The 25,096-nt window shown below is 41.5% G+C and overlaps 1 protein-coding gene across 1 annotated transcript; it reads left to right on the forward strand.

Moving 5' to 3' along the window:
- Positions 1 to 833: 833 nt before the first annotated feature.
- CAVIN4 (caveolae associated protein 4) lies at positions 834 to 24,638 on the forward strand. Its single transcript, XM_077809188.1, has 2 exons — positions 834 to 1,241; positions 23,982 to 24,638. The coding sequence occupies exons 1-2, from the start codon at positions 834 to 836 to the stop codon at positions 24,636 to 24,638; spliced, it is 1,065 nt and encodes a 354-aa protein (XP_077665314.1).
- Positions 24,639 to 25,096: the final 458 nt, after the last annotated feature.

Below are 25,096 nucleotides of genomic sequence, written 5' to 3' on the forward strand. Positions count from 1 at the left end.
TTGTATAGTGTTTGTGATTTAAAAAAATTAAGTTAATTAATGACTAGTGCTCTTATATAGAATATTTTCAAGAGCTAAATAAAGTCCATCCAAGCTAGTCTGCTGGTTATAGTTATATTAATAGATTGTTAGTTGTTGTTTAAAAGATCCAGAGATAGAATGTGAGTAGGATGTGTTCAGCTGTTTAACATGTAGTTTAGGCTTTCAGAATTCTGCATGTAGGATTTAATAATTTGTTCAATAAAAAAGATGCTTTCAACATTTGAACTGGAGAAGCATGTCACAATACAGTGTTTTCATTATATTGCCTCTGCTTTAGTGTGTTTATTTGTTACTTGATTTTGTAGCCAGAATGATTTGAAAACTGCTCCTTTTTTTTTTAAATACACTCGTGTTTACTTTTGAAAACTGTCTGAATTCCCCCAAAGGAAATCGCTTCATTAAAATGAGAGCAACAGTAAATCTTAAATAAATATGTCAGTTGGCTTTCCTGCTTAATTAGTAAGTTGCTTAACTTTCCCGGATTAACACTAATAACTTCATTGGTACAGAAGTGTGACCCTTTAAATGTATGTTTCATTCCAGACATTGCTTCCTAATTTTAGAGGTTTCATATTGCAAAAAGTATCCAAATAATCATGGAGGGATAGTCTGTAGTTATAAATATTTGACCAACCTCCAGGGATGGAGTTTCACACCCTGCTCTGAACATCTCTGAAGCCAGCTGTCAAGCTTCTTGCACAGGTGCCAGAATTGTTTCCCTGCGATTTGAACAGTCATCGTGGGGAGCATTTATACTTCAGTTCCTGTAAACCTGACTGAACACAGACAAAATGGATCACCATGAAGTTACCTCGGAGGCTGATAAAATCCACCAAAATCGTCTCTCAAATGTCACAGAAGATGAAGAGCAAGATGCTGCATATACAATTGTGACAGTCCTAGATAAAGTGGCTAACATTGTACACAGTGTACAGGAGAGCCAGAAAAGAATAGAAGAGCGACACAGAGAAATGGAGAATGCTATCAAGACCATACAGATTGATATTTTAAAGCTTGCCCAGACTCATGGCAATACAGGCTACACTGTTAACAAGTTGCTTGAGAAAACCTGCAAAGTTAGTTCCCACGTTAAAGAAGTGAGGGCACGTGTGGAAAAGCAGAGTGCTAATGTGCGAAAGGTTGAAGCAAAACAAGAGGAGATGCTGAGAAAAAACAAATTTCGGGTTGTAATATACCAGGTACGTATGCACTTTAATTTATTTTACCTTTGAAGTTTTGCCACAACCTTAATAGTTACTGGGTACTAGTTGTTTAACAAATCAAAAGACAGGTAACACAGTCTTCCCAGTGTAGGAGTTGTGTTACATGTTCTTTAAAATTGATTTCTGCCTCTCGGTGTCTTTCAACACGAACCCACCGATGGCAATTCACAGAGTCTATTATTAGTATTGGTTGGCTTCTCAGCCAGGAGTGTAAGATTAACTGCAGATCAGCAAGGACTATTTGTTGCCTATGTGGAAGGTCATATGAGGCAGGCACTGTAAATCTTGTCATGCTAGTCATGCCTGACAATCATCTGTTATTTTTTCACCATATTAGGTAGAAGTCCAAACAGCAAAACTATTTATGGAGGCTCCAGAATTTAGTCATTCCTTTAATGCTAAATGTAGTGTATTTTATTTGCAAAGTTATCAAGGTTTTTTGTAGCTGTGAAAAGTTTTTTCATGGTCTCAATTCATAGGAACGAATATTCAAAACTAAGTTCAGACCTGCACCCCCTTATCACACAAGCCGTCCTTTTGCGTGTAGTCTCGCTGACTGACTGCTTTGGAAATACATGACTGAGGACTACTAACATGAGCAAGGTTTTGCAAGATCAAAAACAAATCTTATATTTTTCTGACATTACGATTATTGTATAATGCTACTTGTTCTTGTAAATGAATAAATAGCAATTGTTCTTATTGTCTGAATGCAAGTGGCTTGTCCGTGTGGATCATACAAATACAAAAAAGTTAATCATGCTAGGGGAGTTATAAGGCTAGGCCACTTACTGGAAAATGCTGCAATACTAGGTGTTAAGGACTAGATCCTGTGAAGTTCTAAGCATGCTCCATCAAGCTGTCCTGGAGTGACACAGGAACATGAGTACCAACCTCTGGGCAGACTGCTAGGAAGTGGGGCACAAACCCCAAATTTTGTACTTAGATTTCACCAACCAATTATCCAGCGTAAACTCCTCAGGCTCTCTAACAGCCATAACATGGAGTCTCAGACCATCCCTTTGGGTACTCCAGTCTGTCTTGTCACCCAGATGAGCGGACGTATGGTCCCTGACACCAAGGATCACAGCAATGTTCAGGTTAATCCCAGTCCCAAAGGACCAGTCATTTACCCCAGGTAAAGACAATGCTTGCAGCCAATTGTATAATAAACTATCTAAAAATTTATTATATAGGAAAAGGAAATAAGAGTTCCAATCTTAAATTTAAAAAAACTAATTAAAGCTTCTATAATAAACAAGCTCCTTAGGTCCAATGCATATGAAGCACAGGGAATTTTTTGCTTATGCCTAGTGAGCCTTGCACCCCAGAGTCCAAGCAGCATAAAAGATACAGTTCCTCTTTGTTAGGGGTTTTTTATTCCCTTCCCTCCCTGTGCTTTGAGATGCAAACTCAGCTGATGGGAAGGATTCACTTGCCAGACTCATCTCCATAGAGGGGAGAGTAAACAACAGACTCTTTTGTCCTCTTAAAGGTTCCACTCTAGTCCGTCTGGTGTTGATGGGCCTTCCTTGTCAGGCAGGACATAACTCCTGTTGGAGACCAGCATTTCACACTGGCTGTCTCCTGCCTGGTGATTTACAGTTACAGAGGCTTACAGTGCAAACACGCAGATATTACCTTGTAATGTGGGATAGGATACAGACATTATAAGTGAGATTAATGCCTGCAGCAGCTCACAAGCATTCCATAAAGTCTAAACACATGCTTATCATTCTAATACCTGTGTTAACAGTACTAACACCCAGGTGAGCCAGACTGATTCCAGGTAGGTATTTGTCAGTGTTCAGTGGAGGCATGGGGATCTTGGCCTGAGCTGGCACCTGGTCTGCTAGCATCACATACTCGGCTCCTCTAGAATTCAGTGGGAACTGAAGGTGCTCAGCCCCTTAGTAGGACCCTAAAAGTTTTGTTTGTGTATATCATTTATCATTACGTAGTCTTTAAAATAGCAGTGAACCCATACAAATAGCGTTTTTTGTTCGAGTAGACCCATGTCCGTGATTGGGAATATTCATCTGAGAAAAGTTATTCATGTGCATAAGTGTTTGTAGGCCCTGATTTAGCTTTTAAATTATTTGATTTCTAGTAAGAGGAGGTACTAGTCAAACCTCTGGTTAGCAATGAAAACAGTGCCGGTGGAAACTGATGATGGGGGGAGAAATGTCTAATTCAATACAAAACACGATGTTTATTTTTTCCCACAGACATGTTTGTTGTCATTTATTTTCCAAATAGTTCATGAAAAAGACTGTGGCAATGTCCTACCAGAGATTCACGCAGAACCATAAAAGACAACTGATGCTCTTTTTACTGTCTCTTCTTATGCTTTTCATACAAAGGAGACTTTGCCGAGAGCCTCTGTGCATCCGATTTTCTTGAACAGAATCAGCATCTTGAATTATCCTCTTCACTCTTCATATTCCCATCCCTGTTTAGATCAGCTACAGCAAGAGTGGATTCCTCTTAGCACGGATAAAAAAGCTACAGTGACACAGCTGAAGCACTTCAGTGTAGACACTACTTATGCCAACAGGAGGGATTCTTCCATTGGCGTAGGTAATCTACCTCCTTGAGAGGCGGTAGTTAGGTCGAGGGAAGAATTCTGTCTACACAGGAACTTAAATTGGTTTAATTGCACCACGTGGGGTGTGGATTTTTCATACCCCTGACCAATGTAGTTAAATCGGTCTTTTCTAGTGTAGTCTCTCCCCCTCCCCCCGCACACACACACACACACTCTTTAGCTAGTGGAAACTTCTCTTATTCCCGATCTGCTAATCCTTTTGGGATGCAACATTTATCACCTGGCTGGTGGGTGATAACTGTCCCCATTCCAGGAGCGTTAGAACAGAGGAACCTGCTAGGAGTGTATTGAAACTTTACACGCTGCACTGGTGCACGTCACTTTGTACAGCAATGCAGTGCTACTACACCAGGGGCTTGGTCCAGTGCAACCACACTGATATAGTGCAACCACCCCCTCGCCCCCCACAAACCACTGCCAAGGCATTAATGGAGTAAAACTTCACTATAAGAGGAGTGACAGTCCATTGACATGCACTGAAGCAATTTGGGACTTCCATGCTACTGCACTGTATGCTACGTTGCACCGTAACTAAGTTCATGACTGAGTTGGATGTTGGAAGGGAAGACTTGGTCTACAGTGGAATTTTGCCTGAGAGGCATTAGGGATATTGTGAAGGACTGTGTGTAATGAGGGGAACGTGACTTACTTGTTTGTATCAATGAGTTTGTATTTCTGTAATGGCCTCTGTCAATCAGCACAGCAGGGTTCGTTTATAAAATGAACACAGAGAAAATTGCCCCAGTTAATTTTTCTTAGTTAATAGTTTTGATACTATTAATAGATTGATACAATTAATAGAGGCAGAAGCAGATTAGAGGATGCTGGCCTGGAAATGATTGTCCAAGAGCCCTTAATCCCTCACAAAAAAGAGTTGTAAGAGCCCTTATACTAAATGGAGACCTAATGAGAATCTTTGACCATGGGAGTTAGGGAAATGAGAACAAGGGGTGGTTTACTAGACATTGTTAGAATTAGGGCTGAGAAAATAGCTGGGGGTTCAGTTGGCAATCGGGTTAGCAAACTGCATAGTGTAATTTGGCTCAGGTCAGTTGGAAGTAAAGCCGGTTCTCTTGCTGGCTTCACCTCAAACTTCCAATCAGAATGGAAACCTTCCAAACTCAATTCAAATGGGTTTGAGGCTCAATGTGAATATTTTTCACTGTTCTAGAGATGATTAATTTTTAAGCAGGCCATGTAATGGAGAGAGAGGCAGTCAGGTACCCCTGCCACCCAGACTGTTGTCATGGTTGAAGTCACAGTTTTAGTTCAAATTGGGGTACTGTGTGTCCTGTTGGTACTGCAGTAGTATAGGTTGGAGGGACACACAACAGAAAATGGAGAAGGAAAGGTAAGCAGTAGTCTCAGACAGTTTTGAGGAACAGCCCAGAGAAAGTGATGTTTGTCTGCAGTAAAGTGGTCTTTGGCTATTTTAGTCATTCCAGGTAAATAATTAAAAGATGGAATTAAAGTGTGTGCGTGCGTGTGCATACTTTGTTTTTTTCATTTTGAAGGAATCTGTTCCTTTTTTTTTTAGTTATCTCTTGGAACTCTCTGGTCGAGCTGGGAGTTACCTCAGGTGAAATTTTATTGTAATTTAGAAGTTGTAAGCTTAAAAGAGCCTAGGAACCAGTTAGACAAGGTGCCCGAGGTAATGGCTTTTATTTCAGGAACTAGTTACAAAGTCTAGCAGAAAAGATGTCCTATGAAAGGAATTCTGGATCTCACTCCTGGCTACTGCCTTTCACATTTGAAAATGCTTTGGCAAACAAAGTGGGCATTCCTAAAATGAGTTGGCTTTCATGTTTTTTGGGTTGGCCTGCCAAACAACTTTGCATCCTTGTACCGCACAATAATTGATTCCTCTCCACCATGATCACGTCACTACATACAGGGCACGGGCCTGGAATTGTGAAGAGGGTTGGTGAGTTGATTCATTGGGATACACTCCGAACCTACCTGACTCGTTTACATGTATAGAAATAAAAATGTAAATGTGACATAGAATCATAAGGTCACCATAAAATTCCTGTTGCAGCTCGGTCGGTTGTGTATGGTTGGCTGGACACAGGTCTGGCACCCAGATGACATGATGCTGCTGCTTTTGAGGTGCTCCAAGTACATTCCTTGAAAAATTAAGGTTTTTTTAAAGAGACAATTGTCTATCTAAGCCGATGAATGTGGTTCCAGCTTGGTCCCCAGTCACTGCAGGGTATGGTGTGCATTCTAGTGAATTTTAGCACTTGCATTGTGCTTTGCAAACTTTAACTATTTACTCTTCATATTACTTGTGTGGCATAGGTGACAATATAATCCCATTTTACAGATGGGGAAACTAAGAAAGAAAAATTAATTGCCTTAGCTAAAACCACAGAGAGACTGTGTCAGAGCAGAGCTGTAGCAAAGGAATCGCCTTCAGGGCCATCCTTAGTCCACTAAATCAGGTGGTTGTTCACACTTCTGAGCGGCCCACACCTGTTGTGGCCAACAGCCAAGTTGGCTCTTCAGTAGCACAGCTAGCTCAGTCAGCTGTGAGTGAGCCCTAGAGTCATCAGTGGCATCTCCGGATACTGCCCCCCACAACTCTGAACTGGCCCGTGGCCCTCCTAAAACACTGGAGGCAGAGAGGGAGACCATGAATAACCTGTGCTCCTTAGGAAAAAGCAGTTACACCCTGTCAGTGCTGGAGTGATAAATTTACCCTTTTGGGGATATGTTTACAAGGAAAGAAGCTTGAAATTGAAGGGGGGGTGGGAAAGGATGAGATTAGTCTGATCATTTATATCCCTAAAAGGCAGCTCATGGCTATGAACTTCATGGGCTCTGTTCAGATGGGATTATAAACCTGACTCCATGTATTTTCTGAACCAGTGTAATCAGACTTACCCAGATTTGCTGTTCTTCTGTGATGGTGTGAACTAGGGTGAGTTAATAATCCTCCTAGAGCCAACATAGACTTTCCCTATCCGGGAAAATGAAGTGGTGAAAACAGCTGATCTAAATTTGCATTTGTATGGGACCTGTTTTCAAAGTTTTTTGCTTGGGTTTGGCCTGGAAGGCACCAGAATATTGTAGTTAGATGATCACCCTCCATTTCCTATGCCACTTCCCCAAATCATGAGACAGCCTAGATAGTGATTTATCCATAGCAATTGTGGCTGATCATTATAAAAGTCTCCTTGGTGCTTATCCTTTTGTGCTCACTCCACACTGGGGAATGGAGTTCTACTTCCCTGTAACTGAGCTTGCCTTTCAGGATGAGTAGCTTCTGATTTAACTCTATAAGCCAGTGAAGACTCCTGATGTCATTTTCTTCCATGGGTGTTACAGGACTGAAGTTGCTCAAACCAGCACATTTTCAGAACTGGGGAAAATCTGAGCTCATCAATAGCATGTTACAGACTTTTAGTGGTTAGCAACAGCACCCTGGTGTACTTAATAGATCTGCATCTCTTCCAACTGTATCTAGTCTGCAAGAACCGTACCTTTTGTTATTGTGGGCCAGGACTGAAAGCAAGTTATTAGCAAAGGTCCTGTTTTATCATAGCACCTCCTGTCTGGACCCTGTCTCTGCCCCTTCTCACACATGCAGATGTTCTTTGTATCTACATTTAAAAGAGGCTGTCTAGGAAATAGCATATTTTGAGCTACTAATGACAAATTCACAGGGTTCCCTTTGCTGACACCCACTTAACATGGAACCTCCTAAGGGGTACCTACTGGACTTTCAGGGACTCCTTCAGAGGTACTGATTCACAGGCTTACTTGTTTAGCAAACTTTAAATGTGCCTCAGATGAATACACAGCTTCCTTTTGGGGCTGCAGCTGGCCTTTACATCATTCAGAAGCTGTCCCAAGGAGTTGATGAGATGGGAGATGCTCAGAATGACATTGTACAGTTGTCTAACTTCTTGATCACTGAGTTCTCATTGGATCACTCTAGTCAGTTAATGAGAGAATGGATTTCTAGATGAGATGAGGTGGGTGAGGTAATATCTTCCATTGTACCAACTTTGGTTGGTGTAAGAGAGAGAAGCTTTTGAGGTACACAGAGCTCTTCTTCGGGTCTGGGAAGATGCTCAGTGTCTCAGCTAAATAAAAGGTCAAACAGCTAGTTTAGCAGAAGTAGTTACAGAGTAGCAGCTGTGAAAAAGAGTACTTGTAGCAAAAAGAAAAGGAGTACTTGTAGCACCTTAGAGACTAACCAATTTATTTGAGCAGAAGCTTTCGTGAGCTACAGCTCACTTCATCGGATGCCTGCTGTGGAAAATACAGTGGGGAGATTTATATACACAGCGAACATGAAACAGTGGGTGTTACCATACACACTGTAACAAGAGAGTGATCACTTAAGGTGAGCTATTACCAGCAGGAGAGCCGGGGAGAGGAGAACCTTTTGTAGAGATAATCAAGGTGGGCCATTTCCAGCAGCTGACAAGAACGTGTGAGGAACAGTAGGGGGGGAAATAAACATGGGGAAATAGTTTTACTTTGTGTAATGACACATCCACCTGTGCGTAACCACTTTTTACAACAGGGATGTTAATGGGTCTCTTCACCTTGAATGGCCCCTTGCAACATGTGCTAACTACCTATGCTAAACGTTCGACCTGGTATTTAGCTGTGACATTCTGAGTAGCTGTCCCAGACCTGAAAAAGAGCTCTGTGTAAGAGGGAAAGCTTGTCTCTCTCACCAGCAGCAGTTGGGCCAATAAAAGATATTACCTACAACAACACTGAGGGCATGCATGTGGTTTGGGTTAAATTGGTGAACCCCTGTCAGAATTTAAGGAACAGGGATTGTAGCTGAAGCTTTATGAAAGTAGAATGAGGGATTTACTGTGCTGGCCAAGCTAAGCACCTTTTCATTATGTAAGAACAATTCCACATGCCAGCTGTAGCATTTGCCCCCAGAATGGCATATTTTTTTGGTCTTATGAGCAGAAGAGTTTATTCAGCACGTACTTTATGGGGTGAACTCACATAGGTGCCCTTAAGAAATAATCCTATTTCGCTTCTATTTGAACAGACTTGGCCTGAGGGCAGAGATTTTAATTCCAAATCTGCAAAACTACAGCAAGATCACGTGTGATTTAGTCCCATGCTTGCAGTGAAAGAGTGACACTTTTACAAAATGATGGGATGCTTTGTAATTGGGTAGTCACCAGAGGCTAAGGATTGACAGAAGGGTTAATTGCAAGGGGGCTTTAGCAGTAACATAAATTGTTTGATGCTAAGGACACTTTTTGGTCAATGGACAGGTTGTTATGGTAATTTCTGTTAACCAGCTGGCTACATGGTTAATGGGTGTATTAATAGGCATGAGGGTGATGTGGTGTTTTAGAGATTTACTTTGGGCATTGCTTTGAATAATGTACAGTCAATTTAAAATGTAAATTCCTAGGCTGTGATATTGTTTTGATTTCGTTTCTTGCCTACAAGCTGCAGATCGTTTGCAGGCCTTCCCAGTGAGGGTATTTTTGTTATTCTTCATCACGTATCAAACATTTCTAGGTTGTTTCTTTTACAAATCAGTTGTCAGCCACCACTCAGTCAACAACCCTGGCACTGGACTGCCTATTGCCTGATTTGTGCTACAGCTTCAGGAGTGTGAGGGGTTTATTTATCCCATTTGCAATTGTTAAACATTTTTCACATGAGTATTCCCCACATCATGTAGGCTCAGGGTGACAGGTCACTGGCACGTTACTTTGCACTGAGCAACACAATAAAATGACATAATTCTGTATTTTTGTCTGTTTTGCCTGTAGTTTTGGTATAAGGATGTTCTGACTTTGAGGAGGTTGAGAGTATTTTGGCTTGTAATGGTTATTATATTTTTCAGAATAGATTCTGGAGCTGAAGGGATGTCATGCTATTTGTTATTTTGTTTTTTCTTTGTTTTTATTTTTATTTTCTGTACTTTTTTATCATTTTTCTAACTTTTTACTTGGGGCTGGGAAATGAGTGGGAGCGTTATGAGTATTGATCATTTTAGTTTTAACGTGCAGTCTGAAAAGTGACTGTAAATAAATGGTTTTCTGGAGTTTCGTGGTATTGGCTCAATTATTTCTGGATCAGATGTTTACAAAGAAACAGATGGTCTTTTTTAACTGCCAGCCCGGCAAACTCAGTCTGGGTGCTGAGAGACAAACCTAGTGCACCTATTTAGAATTTTTTAATTCATTGAAGTCATTTCCATTTCTCCCAGTAAAAAATGACCAATTTTTCATTATTTTTGTGTTATTTAAATTACATTCTTTTATCAAATCATCACTGAAATCATTGTGTGTTTTTCATTTACTAAAAATCCATTCTTCAGTCAACAAAAATTTTCAGTAACTGTTTTGACAACATATTTTTTATAAAAATTTATATTTAAAAGTGGCAAAAAAGGTACAAAAATGAAAATTGTTGAAAAAGTCAATAGTTTTGAACAAAACATTTTGTTTTTTAAAAAATGTCATTTTTCTGTGGAAAAAAAACATTTTGCATTCAAAAAAATCTGACCAGCTCTATAAACCAGGCACTTTTCACCTCCTGGAGAAGATTATGGAATTGAACCTCTGGCTAGGTAAGTAGTGTCGGGTAGAGAGTTTTGGGGAATGTTGGTCCAGCTTTTATGGGGAGAGTGGGGTTGTTTAATTTGGATGGCCTCCACCTCAATCTCCTTGGGGACAGGCTGGCTCGTTTAGTCAGGAGGGTGTTAAACTAATAGCAAAAGGGGAGGATAAAAAGAGGCAAACTATGAGAATTCAGTGAGCACAAAATCAAGATATTGGAAAAAAAATTAATTAAGGAACAAAAGGCAGGAAACGAAGAAATTCTTGAATTGCCCAGACACCAATTACTAGGAGCCTGAGTAATAAACAAGAGGAATTGGAATTGCTCATGGATGGGCGTAAATTCAATGTTGTTTGTATTACTAAAATGTGATAGGATGATTCGCACTCCTGGAATGTTAAAATAAATGTTATAACCTATTTAGGAAGGAATAAGTATGGAAAAGTGGGAGAGGGAATGGCACTCAACAGGTCTCTCTACATTTACAGGGGTGTGTAGCGTACAGACACAGCATGCCCAGCTAGCAATGTAAACAGTGAGGCACTATTTAGGTGAGCAGGGTAGAGACATGCCAGTATTACAGGGTGTGGACCCTACACAGCTCTCTACCTGCCCAAACAGTGTCTCCCATGTCTACCCTGCTAGTCTACTGCCTTCCCACTGCCGGAGCCTTTTCCCACCACAGTGAAAGGCTCCAGCCACAGGAAGCTGCCAGAGCCTTTTCCTGCTGCCTCCCCCACCCCTTGCCAAAGTCTTTCACTGCCACCTGAAGATACAGGTACCTGACACATCGCTACAAGGAAAGACAAGGCCTATGTCAAAAATGGCTTTATCTGTTTCCTAGTTATACTGACAACTTGTTGGGTGAACTGCTGGTCCCATTGAAGTCAATGGAAATGTTGTCGTTAATGGGGGGCAGGTTTTTATTCTTTTTGTATTATGGTATGTCTAATAAGCTCAAGGTTTGAATTTAGGCTCAAGCCTAACCCTCCTTCCATCGACACACAAATTGCACTAATCCAGGGCTTGCACCCAGGGTCACAGGACCCCATGGATGTACTGGGTCGAGCAGGGACCCAGGATTCAAGCTCTGTTGCTCTGTAGTGTAGACACAGCCCCTCTGGACTTGTGCTGTGGGTGTTCAGCAAACGTATCCCACAGGCCAGCTTTCCTTGTCCTCAAGTTTGACGGACAGACAAGTTTTCCCACACTGCACTGTCAACAAAAGGCTAGAGCAACCACATTTTGTTAGAGTGCTAGGAAGTCTGGGAAATGGGTGTTTGGACTCAGGCTTGCACAATGCAGTGTAGGCACTGGAGTTCCAGGGTTTAACAATTCCTAACCTAAAGTTACAGATGAATGTAGACATGCCAGTCCTAGGTTAACAACCCAGGGTCTGCTAACTCAGGTTCTACTAACCCTGGGCTTACACTGCACTGTAGCCAGACCCTTAGTTTCCTCGTATGTAAAATGTGACATATTATTCCAAAGAGCTACTAGAGGGTGGACGGGATGGATTGAAATGGAAAGATGATCTAGACAAGAGACTCATTTCCCTGGGGCTTTTTTATATAGACTTGAACACCTTATGTCCATGTGAAACAATATCTTAATGTGTTTATAAGCCAATGGTAACATTATCACCCCCTTTTATTGGATGCTTGCAAGTTTGTGCAACAATCACCATTTGGGTGGACATTTTCCATGTCTGGTCTCTGCTCACATGTGTATTTTTGTCTGGCAAGATCGAACAAAATGGTTCAGTTGCTTGTGAAAACAAGGGCAGTGGGGGAAAAAATCAGATTGTCTCCTTATTTAAAAAAATAAGGAAAAAGCTTCTTTTTCGAAACAACAACAACAACAAAAAACATTGCAGCCAAAATAGTTGCAGCGGCACAGGAGCCAGCAAACAGAGCTGTAAACAGGGGAGTTTGAGTGGGAGTTTGAAAGAGGAGTTTGTCTTGTGGTGCTTGTGTGGGGTTTTGTTTTGCTGTGGGTGGTGGTGTTTTGGTGTGGTTTGTGTTTCCCAGATTAACAGGATTTAGGTGGGAAGGCAATGACAGATACAGAGGTGGCAGTGGGAGTGACCCATGTAGCAGAAGACACAATGAAGATGACTGGATGTGGAAGCTGTGGTATGTACATGATCCTGGAGGGGGCACCTGGTAAGAGTTTTGTCTGCATGAAGTGCCGCCTGATAGAGCTGATGTAGGAAAAGATCCGAGGTTTGGAGATGCAGGTGGAAAGTCTGGTAGAGTTTAGGAAGGAGTTTGAGCAGATTATGGAGCAAAGACATGAGGTATCTGAAGGGAAAAGCTCAGACTTGCAGACGGAAGCAGGACTAGGGAATTCTGAGGGGAGACTGGGTGAGGAAAGTGGTCAGTGGAAGCATGTGACTAAAAGAACTAGGCAGAGGAAAAGACGGGCTAGTGAAGGAGAAATAGAGCTTAAGAATAGGTTTGCAGAGTTGGAAAATGAAGAAGGGGCTCAGCAGGTAGTCACTGAAGGTGGAGGGGCAAGGAAGAAGAGAAGAGTGGCTAGTCCTATAGGAAAAGGGGAAGAGTTAATGGAGATTACACCAAATATGAGCCCCAGGAGGATACAGGATGGGTTAAAAAGGATTACAAGGGAGAATGGGACTGGAAAGAACTTGCAGCCAGAGGGAACAGAGGATAGACTGGAGAATAGCACCGTCACTAGGAAAAGGCAGGTCTATGTGATTGGGGACTCTTTACTGAGAAGAATAAATAGGCCTGTAACTAGAGCTGATCCGGAAAATAGGAGGGTGTGCTGTCTTCCAGGTGCTAAGATACGGGATGTAGACCTGAGGTTGAAAAGGATTCTAAAGGGAGCGGGAAAGAATCCCCTAATTATCCTTCATGTGGGAACAAATGATACGGCTAGATTCTCGCTGGAAAGTATTAAGGGAGACTATGCTAGGCTGGGGAGGACGCTTAAGGAAATTGAGGCTCAGGTGATCTTTAGTGGGATTCTGCCTGTTCCTAGAGAAGGGCAACAAAGGTGTGACAAGATTATGACTATCAACAGATGGCTTAGGCAGTGGTGCTATAAGGAGGGCTTTGGGATGTATGGCCGCTGGGAGGCGTTCATGGATAGAGGACAGTTCTCTCTGGATGGACTTCATCTGAGTAGGGAAGGAAATAGACTTCTAGGATGGAGGCTGGCACAACTGATTAAGAGAGCTTTAAACTAGGAATTTGGGGGAGATGGTTGGGAGATGTCCAGGTAATCTCCACGCCAGAATTTAGCATTGAGTGGAAAGAAAATGAAGTAAGAGTGGATACAGCCGTAGGTAGGAGGAAGGGCAGTGTAGATACAAGTCTAATAGGTTATACTGGTAGTAAAATAACCGTGCCTAATAGGGTACAGAATGTGAGTGAGGCCAAACAGCAAAAATTAAGATGTTTGTATACTAATGCGAGGAGTCTAGGTAACAAAATGGAGGAACTAGAGTTACTGGTGCAGGAAGTGAAACCAGATATTATAGGTATAACAGAAACCTGGTGGAATAGTAGTCATGACTGGGCTACAGGTATTGAAGGGTATGTGCTGTTTAGGAAAGACTGAAATAAAGGTAAAGGTGGTGGAGTAGCACTGTATATCAATGACGAGATAGAATGTAAAGAAATAAGAAGCGATGAAATGGATATGACTGAGTCCATCTGGGCAAAAATTAAATTGGGGAAGAAAACTATTAGAGCCTCCCCTGGGATAGTGATTGGGGTGTGCTATAGACCACCAGGATCTAATTTGGATATGGATAGAGCCCTTTTTAATGTTTTTAATAAAGTAAATACTAATGGAAACTGTGTGATCATGGGAGACTTTAACTTCCCAGATACAGACTGGAGGACAAGTGCTAGTAATAATAATAGGGCTCAGATTTTCCTAGATGCGATAGCTGATGGATTCCTTCAGCAAGTAGTTGCTGAACCGACTAGAGGGGATGCCATTTTAGATTTGGTCTTGGTGAGTAATGAGGACCTCATAGAAGAAATGGTTGTAGGGGATAATCTTGGCTCAAGTGATCATGAGCTAATTCAGTTCAAACTGAACAGAAGGATTAATAAAAATAAATCTGCAGCTAGGGTTTTTGATTTTAAAAGGGCTGACTTTCAAAAATTAAGGAAATTAGTTAGGGACGTGGATTGGACTGAAGAATTTATGGATCTAAAGGTAGAGGAGGCCTGGGATTATTTTAAATCAAAGCTGCAGAAGCTATCGGAAGCCTGCATCCCAAGAAAGGGGAAAAAATTCATAGGCAGGAGTTGTAGACCAAGCTGGATGAGCAAGCATCTTAGAGAGGTAATTAAGAAAAAGCAGAAAGCATATAGGGAGTGGAAGAAGGGAGGGATTAGTAAGGAAAGCTACCTTATTGAGGTCAGAACATGTAGGGATAAAGTGAGACAGGCTAAAAGTCAAGTAGAGTTGGACCTTGCAAAGGGAATCAAAACCAATAGTAAAAGGTTCTATAGTCATATAAATAGGAAGAAAACAAAGAAAGAAGTGGGACCGCTAAAAACTGAGGATGGAGTGGAGGTCAAGGATAATCTAGGCATGGCCCAATATCTAAACAAATACTTTGCCTCAGTCTTTAATAAGACTAAAGAGGATCTTAGGGATAATGGTAGCGTGACAAATGGGAATGAGGATATGGAGGTAGGCATTACCATATTTGAGGTAGAAGCGAAACTCAAACAGCTTAATGGGACTAAATCGGGGGGCCCAGATAATCTTCATCCAAGAATATTAAAATAATTGGCACAAGAAATTGCAAGCCCATTAGCAAGAATTTTTAATGAATCTGTAAACTCAGGGGTTGTACTGTATGATTGGAGAATTGCTAACATAGTTCCTATTTTTAAGAAAGGGAAAAAAAGTGATCCGAGTAATTATAGGCCTGTTAGTTTGACATCTGTAGTATGCAAGGTCTTGGAAAAAATTTTGAAGGAGAAGGTAGTTAAGGACATTGAAGTCAATGGTAAATGGGACAAAATACAACATGGTTTTACAAAAGGCAGATCATGCCAAACCAACCTGATCTCCTTTTTTGAGAAAGTAACAGATTTTTTAGACAAAGGAAATGCAGTGGATCTAATTTACCTAGATTTTAGTAAGGCATTTGATACCGTGCCACATGGGGAATTATTAGTTAAATTGGATAAGATGGGCATCAATAGGAAAATCGAAAGGTGGATAGGGAATTGGTTAAAGGGGAGACTACAATGGGTGTTACTGAAAGGTGAACTGTCAGACTGGAGGGAGGTTACCAGTGGAGTTCCTCAAGGATCAGTTTTGGGACCAATCTTATTTAATTTTTTTATTACTGACCTGGGCACAAAAAGTGGGAGTGTGCTGATAAAGTTTGCGGATGATATAAAGCTGGGAGGTATTGTTAATTTAGAGAAGGACAGGGATACCCTACAGGAGGATCTGGATGACCTTGTAAACTGGAGTAATAGTAATAGGATGAAATTTAATAGTGAGAAGTGTAAGGTCATGCATTTAGGGATTAATAACAAGAATTTTAGTTATAAGCTAGGGACGCATCAATTAAAAGTAACGGAGGAGGAAAAGGACCTTGGAGTATTGGTTGTTCATAGGATGACTATGAGCCGCCAATGTGATATGGCTGTGAAAAAAGCTAATGTGGTCCTGGGATGCATCAGGAGAGGTATTTCCAGTAGGGATAAGGAGGTTTTAGTACCGTTATACAAGGCACTGGTGAGACCTCACCTGGAATACTGTGTGCAGTTCTGGTCTCCCATGTTTAAGAAGGATGAATTCAAACTGGAACAGGTACAGAGAAGGACTACTAGGATGATCCGCGGAATGGAAAACTTGTCTTATGAAAGGACACTTAGGGAGCTTGGCTTGTTTAGCCTAACTAAAAGAAGGTTTAGGGGAGATATGATTGCTCTCTATAAATATATCAGAGGTATAAATACCGGAGAGGGAGAGGAATTATTTAAACTCAGTACCAATATGGACACAAGAACAAATGGATATAAACTGGCCACTAGGAAATTTAGATTAGAAATTAGACGAAGGTTTCTAGCCATCAGAGGACTGAAGTTTTGGAATAGCCTTCCAAGGGAAGCAGTAGGGGCAAAAGATCTATCTGGCTTTAAGATTAAACTCGATAAGTTTATGGAGGAGATGGTATGATGGGATAACATGGTTTTGGTAATTAAATATTCATGGTAAATAGGCCCAATGGCCTGTGATGGGTTATTAGATGGGGTAAGATCTGAGTTACCCAGGAAAGAATTTTCTGTAGTATCTGGCTGATGAATCTTGCCCATATGCTCAGGGTTTAGCTGATCGCCATATTTGGGGTCGGGAAGGAATTTTCCTCCAGGGCAGATTGGAAGAGGCCCTGGAGGTTTTTCACCTTCCTCTGTAGCATGGGGCACGGGTCACTTGCTGGAGGATTCTCTGCTCCTTGAAGTCTTTAAACTATGATTTGAGGACTTCAATAGCACAGATATAGGTGTGAGGTTTTTTTTTTTTTGTAGGAGTGGTGGGTGAAATTCTGTGGCCTGCGTTGTGCAGGAGGTCGGACTAGATGATCATAATGGTCCCTTCTGACCTAAATATCTATGAATCTATGAATCTATGAGTTGCAGATTTTGAATCTCAATGGCACGTGGACAGGCTCAACTGAGGAGCACTGTCCAGCCTTGTGTTGGGGGATATTTGTTGTTGTCCTGGGTCTGACCCTTTCCTATTGGAAAGTCGCTCAACCTCTCTGCCCTGTGATGAGGTTACTCTTGTGTACTCAACTCTCAAAAGTGCTTTGAGATAAATAGTGTTTTTTCATTACGCTACAGCTCTGCTTTATCAGTGGAATAACCGGCTTACTCAACGGGGGGTATTATGGCCTCAGTGGATTATGTACTGGGGCTGAGCAAATACACTTTAGTTCCAGTCCTGAAGCTGACACTTTGTTGTGTAAACTTATCCTCCAGGTTTCCCCAGGTGTAAAAAGAAAATATTGAGACCTGCCTCACAGGGGCACCAGGGAGGCAGTGGGGAAAGGCTGCAGATGAATTAAGACGTATTTGTACATTTTGAAAAGGGTCTATAGCACTTTATTCCATATAAAAACAAACAAGCCCCCCTTCCTTTAAAAGAATTTAAGAGTTGGCTGAGCAGCTCTCGAGACCATTGATGTTGGTATTTAATGAAACTTGGAACACTGGCGAAGTTCCAGAGGACTGGAGGAAAACTAAAGTCACGCCAATATTTCAAGAATAAAGGGGATGACTCAGGTAATTAATTATAAGCCTATTAGCACGACATTGATCCTAGGTAAAATAATGGAACGGCTGATACGGGATTCAGTCAATAAAGACATAAGGTATTGTACCATAATTCATGTAAATCAATGTGGTTTTTATGAGAAATAGGTTTTTGTCAAACTTTATATCCTCAGATGGGACTACACATTCAGCTGATGAGATGTCTGCATGTGAACTAGCACTGCCTGGCACTCTGATTAAAAAAATACTTGCACTATACAAAATCCCTGTAGCATACATTGCATTGACTAGAAAATGGCTAATAGCTAATCTGAAAATGTAATTGTTAATGGGAAAGGATCATCAAGTAGGGGATGTCGTGAGTGGGGTCCTGCAGGAATCTTGGCCAAATGCTTTTTAGTATTTTCCTCAATGAACATATAAAATAATTGATAAAGTTTTCATATTGCCCAAAGATTGGTGGACTGGTAAATAACAAGGACAAGTCATTATACAGAATGATCTTGAGCATTCGGTAAGCTGGGTGCAAACATAAATGTATTTTAATTCAGACAAATGCAAAGACGTATATTTAAAAGCGAAGAGGACAGTAGAAGGAACTATATCTTCGAAAGCAATGACTCTGAAAAGGATTTAGTGATCATGATGGATAACCAGCTGAACATGAATGCCCACTGCGAAGCTGAGACCAAAGACAATTGGTGATCCTTAGCTCTATAAACAGAGGACTATCAAGGAGCAGTAATGACGCAGTATAACCTCAACATACAGCCCTGGTGAGACCATTACTGCAACACTGTATCGCAATCTGGTGGCCACACTACAAAAGCTGCTGAAAAATTGGAGAGGGTTTAGCCAAGAATGATCGGGGGTCTGGAAAACCTGCCTTACAGTGCGATACTTAAGGAGTTCAGTCTATTTAGGTTATTGAAGACAAAGTTAAAAATCGACTTATAGAAGTCTGGAATTTCCCACCTTAAAAAATAAAGGGGGAAACAAAGAAAATCCACTACTTGATAGGCAGCACGAGCGTGCTTTGGAACCCCCACTATGTACAGTCAGTGCAGCAGGAGCCTTTGCCTCATTCCATGCATCCCTTTCTATAGCATATGGCAGAAGATAGGACTCATTAGGACCCCTGCTTCTTTTCCTGTGCGCCTTCACTAAGAGAAAAGGGCAGCACTGGCTAGAAGCGTCCTAAGTTGCATACACAGGCACGGACCCAAGAGGACACTGGCAGACCATTAACAGATCGCATTACAAAGTCCCTGGTGCACGCACACAAAGTACAGCTTGGATAACTTTGATTTAAATTGAAAATAAGCACGAAGGTATCCACAGTGGCAACGGAGCTGTCAGGTTCTGCCAGAGGGAATGGCTTTGTGTTATAAACCTCAGGTTTGAAATATTTTACTCTCTGTGGGGACACCTATTCGAATGTAAGCAGTAATGGCGCAGACCTTTATCCTCAAACTAGCTACAGCGAGTTTCATATGGTTTGCTTTGTGCTGTTCAGACCACAGCTTAAAAACGGAAGCTCTGCTGTACCTGGCTGGTAGCAAGCTGGGGAGGCACACGGTCAGAGTAAAGTACTCAAAAGCAGGACAAACCCAAGTTGAGTTTTATGCACGCAGTCTTAATGCCACTGGTGTACGCAGGCAGACCTAGAAGTGTTCAATGATGTGACCGTACACTATTTCACAAGTAGCGCAAATATCGAGTAGTGTAAATACAATTCACAAAAAAAACCCGATCTGTGTAGCATCTCTTACTAAGGCACAAGACTCTGTCACTACTCAGAGACTATAAACGCTATTCATGCAAGGCTTGAGTTAGCAAGGTGCTGAGCACTCTGGCTCCTTTCCAGCCCAACTCTTACTCACAGGCTTAACTTCAGTGGTCGTTCCCATTGACTTGCACCAGCATTCTATAACTCAAATAACTCCTATCTCAGTGGCTAGCCAGCTGGCTAGGGTAGGTGAGATGAGGTGAGTACATGAATTTACATTTAGGTGGGAAGGACCCACCTTCCCTTTGTAATTTGATCTGGCTATCTTGCAAGCCATCACCTTGTGCATCACCAATTTAAGGATTGCAGCATGATGTACAAACCTGAATGAATTTGGCCTTTGTATACCTGCTTTCTCCAGGGGAGAGGCAGAAACTGAGAACAGAGAAATTAAATTATTTGGCAAAGGTCACACAAGGAGTCGGTTGAAAAATATTGCCCAGAACTCCTGGGTGCAAGTCCCGTGCCCTAGACACAAAACATTTATCCGATAATTTACAGTTCATAGTTCTTAATTCTAATACATGTGTGAATGTTACAGCCAGCCCTTTAAACCAGTGAACAGTAAATCTAAATACAACTGGGGGGAGGGAGAAACAAAGCCTCTCTCTCGGTCTGTGTGATGCTTTTGCCGGGGACAGAACAGGAATGGAGTCTTAGAACTTAGTAATCTAGCTAGATATGCGTTAGATTCTGATTTCTTTAAATAGCTGAGAAAAATAAGCTGTGCTGAATGGAATGGATATTCCTGTTTTTGTGTCTTTTTGTAACTTAAGGTTTTGCCTAGAGGAATTCTCTATGTTTTGAATCTAATTACCCTGTAAGGTATTTACCATCCTGATTTTACAGAGGTGATTCTTTTTACTTTTCTTCTATTAAAATTCTTCTTTTAAGAAACTGAATATTTTTTCATGGTTCTTAAGATCCAAGGGTTTGGGTCTGTGGTCACCTATGCAAATTGGTGAGTATTTTTATCAAGCCTTCCCCAGGAAAGGGGGGTAACGTTTGGGAGGATTTTGGGGGGGAAAGACGTTTCCAAACGGACTCTTTCCTAATAATAATACCGGTTAGACATTTGATGGTGGCAGTGGAAGTCCAAGGGAAAAAGGTAAAATAGTTTGTACCTTGGGGAAGTTTTAACCTAAGCTGGTAAAAGTAAGCTTAGGAGGTTTTCATGCAGGTCCCCACATCTGTACCCTAGAGTTCAGAATGGGGAAGGAACCCCCCCATCCCCCACTGTTCCTCAGACGTTCTTGTCAACTGCTGGCAATGGCCCACCTTGATTATCACTATAAACCCCTCCCCACTCCAGCCCCCCAGCTCTCCTGCTAGTAATAGCTCACCTTAAGTGATCACTCTGGTTACAGTGTGTATGGTAACATCCATTGTTTCATGTTCTCTATGTATATAAATCTCCCCACTGTATTTTCCACTGAATGCATCCGATGAAGTGAGCTGTGGCTCACGAAAGTTTCTGCTCAAATAAATTTGTTAGTCTCTAAGGTGCCACAAGTCCTCCTTTTCTTTTTGCGAATACAGACTAACACGGCTGCTACTCTGAAAACTGAAGAGATGGCATTCAGTAGGGAACACAATCCTGCTGGAGACTTCTATTCACTTGAGGATGACAGTTAGCCCAAATGTTGTCTAAAGAACCTAATCTCTCATTTTCTTCTTCTAGGAGAGACTCTTAAATCTCACCCTACTATACTCATCTCTGTATGGACTAAAGTTTCAGAATAGTTAGTAAGGAAATATTGTTGTCAATGTTTCAGCTAAAGGAGTGGTCTATAATTAAGAGTTTAATTATAGAAAAGCTGCTCTATGTAAACACTATCCCTCATTTTATGAAAAGAAGCTATAACACAGCTAGGTAATAAAGTTAATTTTCACACATTAATGAAGATTATTAACAAAGAATTCTAGTTCTTGCTCATTCTGGTTTTGATATATGGAGTTAAATAAAATTCTGCTGCTCTCACAGCAAAATAATTTCCCCTTAATTTTGATAAGCATTAACAGCCATTTTATGTTTTAAAGAAGCCGGAATAAGATGACCAAACCATAAATAGCCTTTATTTGCTGAGTGGCTTAATATATTTTTATTATATATTACTGATAGTTAATACATTGTAAAGTAAAATTAAACATGCTTTGCTACTAATCAGTCATTTTTAAAATTACAGCTGTTTTTCTGGCCAGAAATCAGTTCAGTCTGCAGTGCACCATACAGGAATTCATCAGCACAAGATACACTTGAGAAACTAACTGGCACTTGGTGGACTCTCTCATTCAAACTTCTTTGGTAGTTAGAAAAGATTATTAAGCTATGGACCAAATTCTGACAAGCTCCAGGAATCAGGTGTGACACTCCCACAAATGGGAAACGATACATTATGCAAAAGCAATATTAATATGCCATGTATTCTGCCTGAGGCTGTGTGAGGAGCTGCTCCTCGTGGGAGTATGAACAATCTTTGTGCAGCGTAGTTTGTGTGCACAAGGAGGAGATTGCTGGGGTAAGAAAGGGATGTCAGTTTCCATCTCATAGCTGCTACTGCTTTTGCGTTTTCTGCTATAGTACCGGCCAGAACTTGACTCTTGTTGGGCAGATCCAGAATCTCCACGGGAATCATTACACTGAGCTAATGGTTCTTGGCTCCGCTCCTGTGTGACTATGATTTACAGGTTGGGTCTACTCTTTTCAGATATATCCCTTTATTCACCCTAAACTTTTTGCACATAAATTACCATTAAAATGACGCCCAGTAATTTACCGCCCAAAAAGAGCTTTCAGAAAAAACTTGCACTTTTCTGGCTGTTAAAATCTCTCTTTCTCTAGGTATCTACAGCACCCCTATCACCAGGCTAGCTGAGATGCTCACCTCCTCCACAAGCATTGCCTCCCTCTGTGTCACTTCTTTTCAAAATGCAGCTACCATCCTCACCAGCACCCTGTGAAAGAGGGTTGGGTGCATTTGAAGCTGAACTCACTGACAGGGATTAGTGGATAGAGGGTAGCCAAACAAAGCCAAAGGTTTAAAGTAAATGTATTTTATCATTTGGTTTCACTGCTTAGTACGTGGTTAGAATGGCACTTATCTAGAATATGTATTTAATATTCAGTACAAATTAGCAATACTTGTGACATGGCAGGCAGTGGATACCAAGGTGATGAATGCACCATTCAATAACCTCCCACTGAAGCTCTACTATAGAGACCCACAGATATTTGCTGATTGTTCAGCTAATACATTAACATGGGCTAATACACTTTTACTGTTGAAAATGCCAGAAATACGTGCATGGCATTGTTTAGTATTACAAAGAGTTGCTTGCCTCTACTACTGCCACCTGGAGCTTTGCTTTTGTTGCTGAACTGATAGGGGAGGAGTAAAATGTGGCACTGAAAAGTGACTATGTAAAACTGGCTTCCCATTCAGCAGATCAACTCCTGGTGTGTACTGAGCCTTACCTGCTCGCATCAGTGACATCTTACTCCTATGAACCCAACACTGCCAAGGGTGTGTTATCACTGCAGAGCTCACCCTGGCTCTTACCTGGGTTTTAGCCCAACCCATCGCCATCCACACACACAAATCTTTTATGTGGGTTTGGAGGGGTTTTAAACCTGGGCTAGCGTCCCTACTTGGGAATGGATTAAAGCCCAGACTCCACTTCAACTTGGGCTGGAACCTGCCCCCTTTGCAGTGAGGACACAGGCTATGCTCCCAGTCACACATGGGCACCTACATAAGCTTTTTAGTGTGGCCACCTGCAGTCAGGCTAGGCTGACCTAGGTGCTCAGACCTGTGTACCAATCAGCTGGACTAGCTGCAGTGAAGACATACCCTAGGAGGGTCTGAGCTGGATTCTGTTCATCAACAGATTTCTCTACTAAGTTCCAGTTAATTACAACTGTGCAAACCTAATGAAAGTTAGGAGGGGTTACAGGTAGTACTGAGGAGTTCATCTGGAGTCAGTGAGGCTGTATGTAGGTGAAGGCCAGCTTGCCCTGCATGATGCTCACTACTGGTGATGTATGAGAAGGGAAGAACCCAGCTTGACTCTCCAACCTCAGAATAGCAGGGCTGGTAGCTATAAAAACATCCTTTCTAATTGCAAACTAAGCACATCTGAGCTACAGACAGTCCATGGAGGCACACTAAAGTGGGACACAATGATGCTAGTTTTACATTGTTAATCCCTTTGCAGAGTAGAACCAGCCTTTAAAGCAATCTCCCTAACAGGCATGGGATTGAACAGAGGCTGCAAAATCAGAGTTTTTCCAGTCTCCTTTATCCTCAGGAGATCGTGCAAGTTCTCAGGAGAGATCCCACCTCCCTGTGCCACATGATTATAGCTCAGTTGTTGATACTTACAAATAAGAAGCCCCAAAAATGACATGCTTAAATGCTCTGCTCCCTTAAAACACTAGCGGAAAGATGTCTTTATGTTTTCATTCACAGGAGGAAACAGAATGCCCATCTTCGCTGTCTGTTATCAAAGACAGGACAAAAGGTGAAAACCTGGAGGACCAATTCTTTCCACCTGATGACCTCTCTTCTGATGAAGAATATTATATAGACGAAGGCAGAGCATCCCGATTTAAAAAATCAGGCATCAGACGCATAGATAATATCAAAAAGGCATTTTCAAGGGAAAATATCCAGAAGACCAGACAAAATTTTGGCAAGAAGGTGAACAGGCTTCGAACTAGAATAGTGACACCGGAGAGGCGAGAGAGAATGAGGCAGTCAGGAGAGAGGCTGAAACAATCTGGGATAAGGCTCAAGAAAACTATTTCAAAGGCAGCTCCAACAACGGAGACATTCAAGCTCAATAAGAAAGCTAAAGAGCGAACAGTAGCTGAAGGGCAAGAAGGAATCCAGGAAGCTGGTGTGCATGCACTTTCAGCAAGTGGGGCAGAAGAACCAGTTACAGAAGAGATTTCCTACACAGAAGTGATCACTAAAGTGAAGAAAGACAAAGGCAGTGGAACAAAAGGCACGTCCCAGCCAGCAGAGAAAGTTGTGCTCACCCCTGAAAAAATGGTTCTTAACCAGGAGGCTGCAGAAGAAGGAGGTGATAACGTGCTTCTGTTGGACCTCAAGCAACCAGCATAAGTGATGGAGTAGTATATACTGTGTTATTGTACAAGAGAAAACGTAGCATCTGTTTATCTGGGCAGCTTGAGAGGTGTGTGTCACTTTTTATTGTTCTATATTGGTGCTGTTCTAGTGTTTATATGTGTAGCAGACAATGCGTTTGTTGCCTTTTTATTACTACGCAAAGTCACATAAACAGAATGAAGGGTCTCATCTCTCTTGACGTGTACGTATAACTTCAGTTAATGCGAATGGGAGTTACAATTGCATATCACAAGGAGATGGAAACTCCTTGTATATTTAAATCAAAACTATGAGGCACTTAATAGCCTCGTTGCTATCTTTAGTTGTATGCACAGTGGCATTCAAAGAACATCTCCGTTTATCTCATGCCAACATCAAAAAGCAAACAAGCAACTGAGATATATGTCAGGTTTCAGAGTAGCAGCCGTGTTAGTCTGTATTCGCAAAAAGAA

Source organism: Eretmochelys imbricata, chromosome 2, assembly GCF_965152235.1.
Source record: "Eretmochelys imbricata isolate rEreImb1 chromosome 2, rEreImb1.hap1, whole genome shotgun sequence".
Lineage (NCBI taxonomy): Eukaryota > Metazoa > Chordata > Testudines > Cheloniidae > Eretmochelys > Eretmochelys imbricata.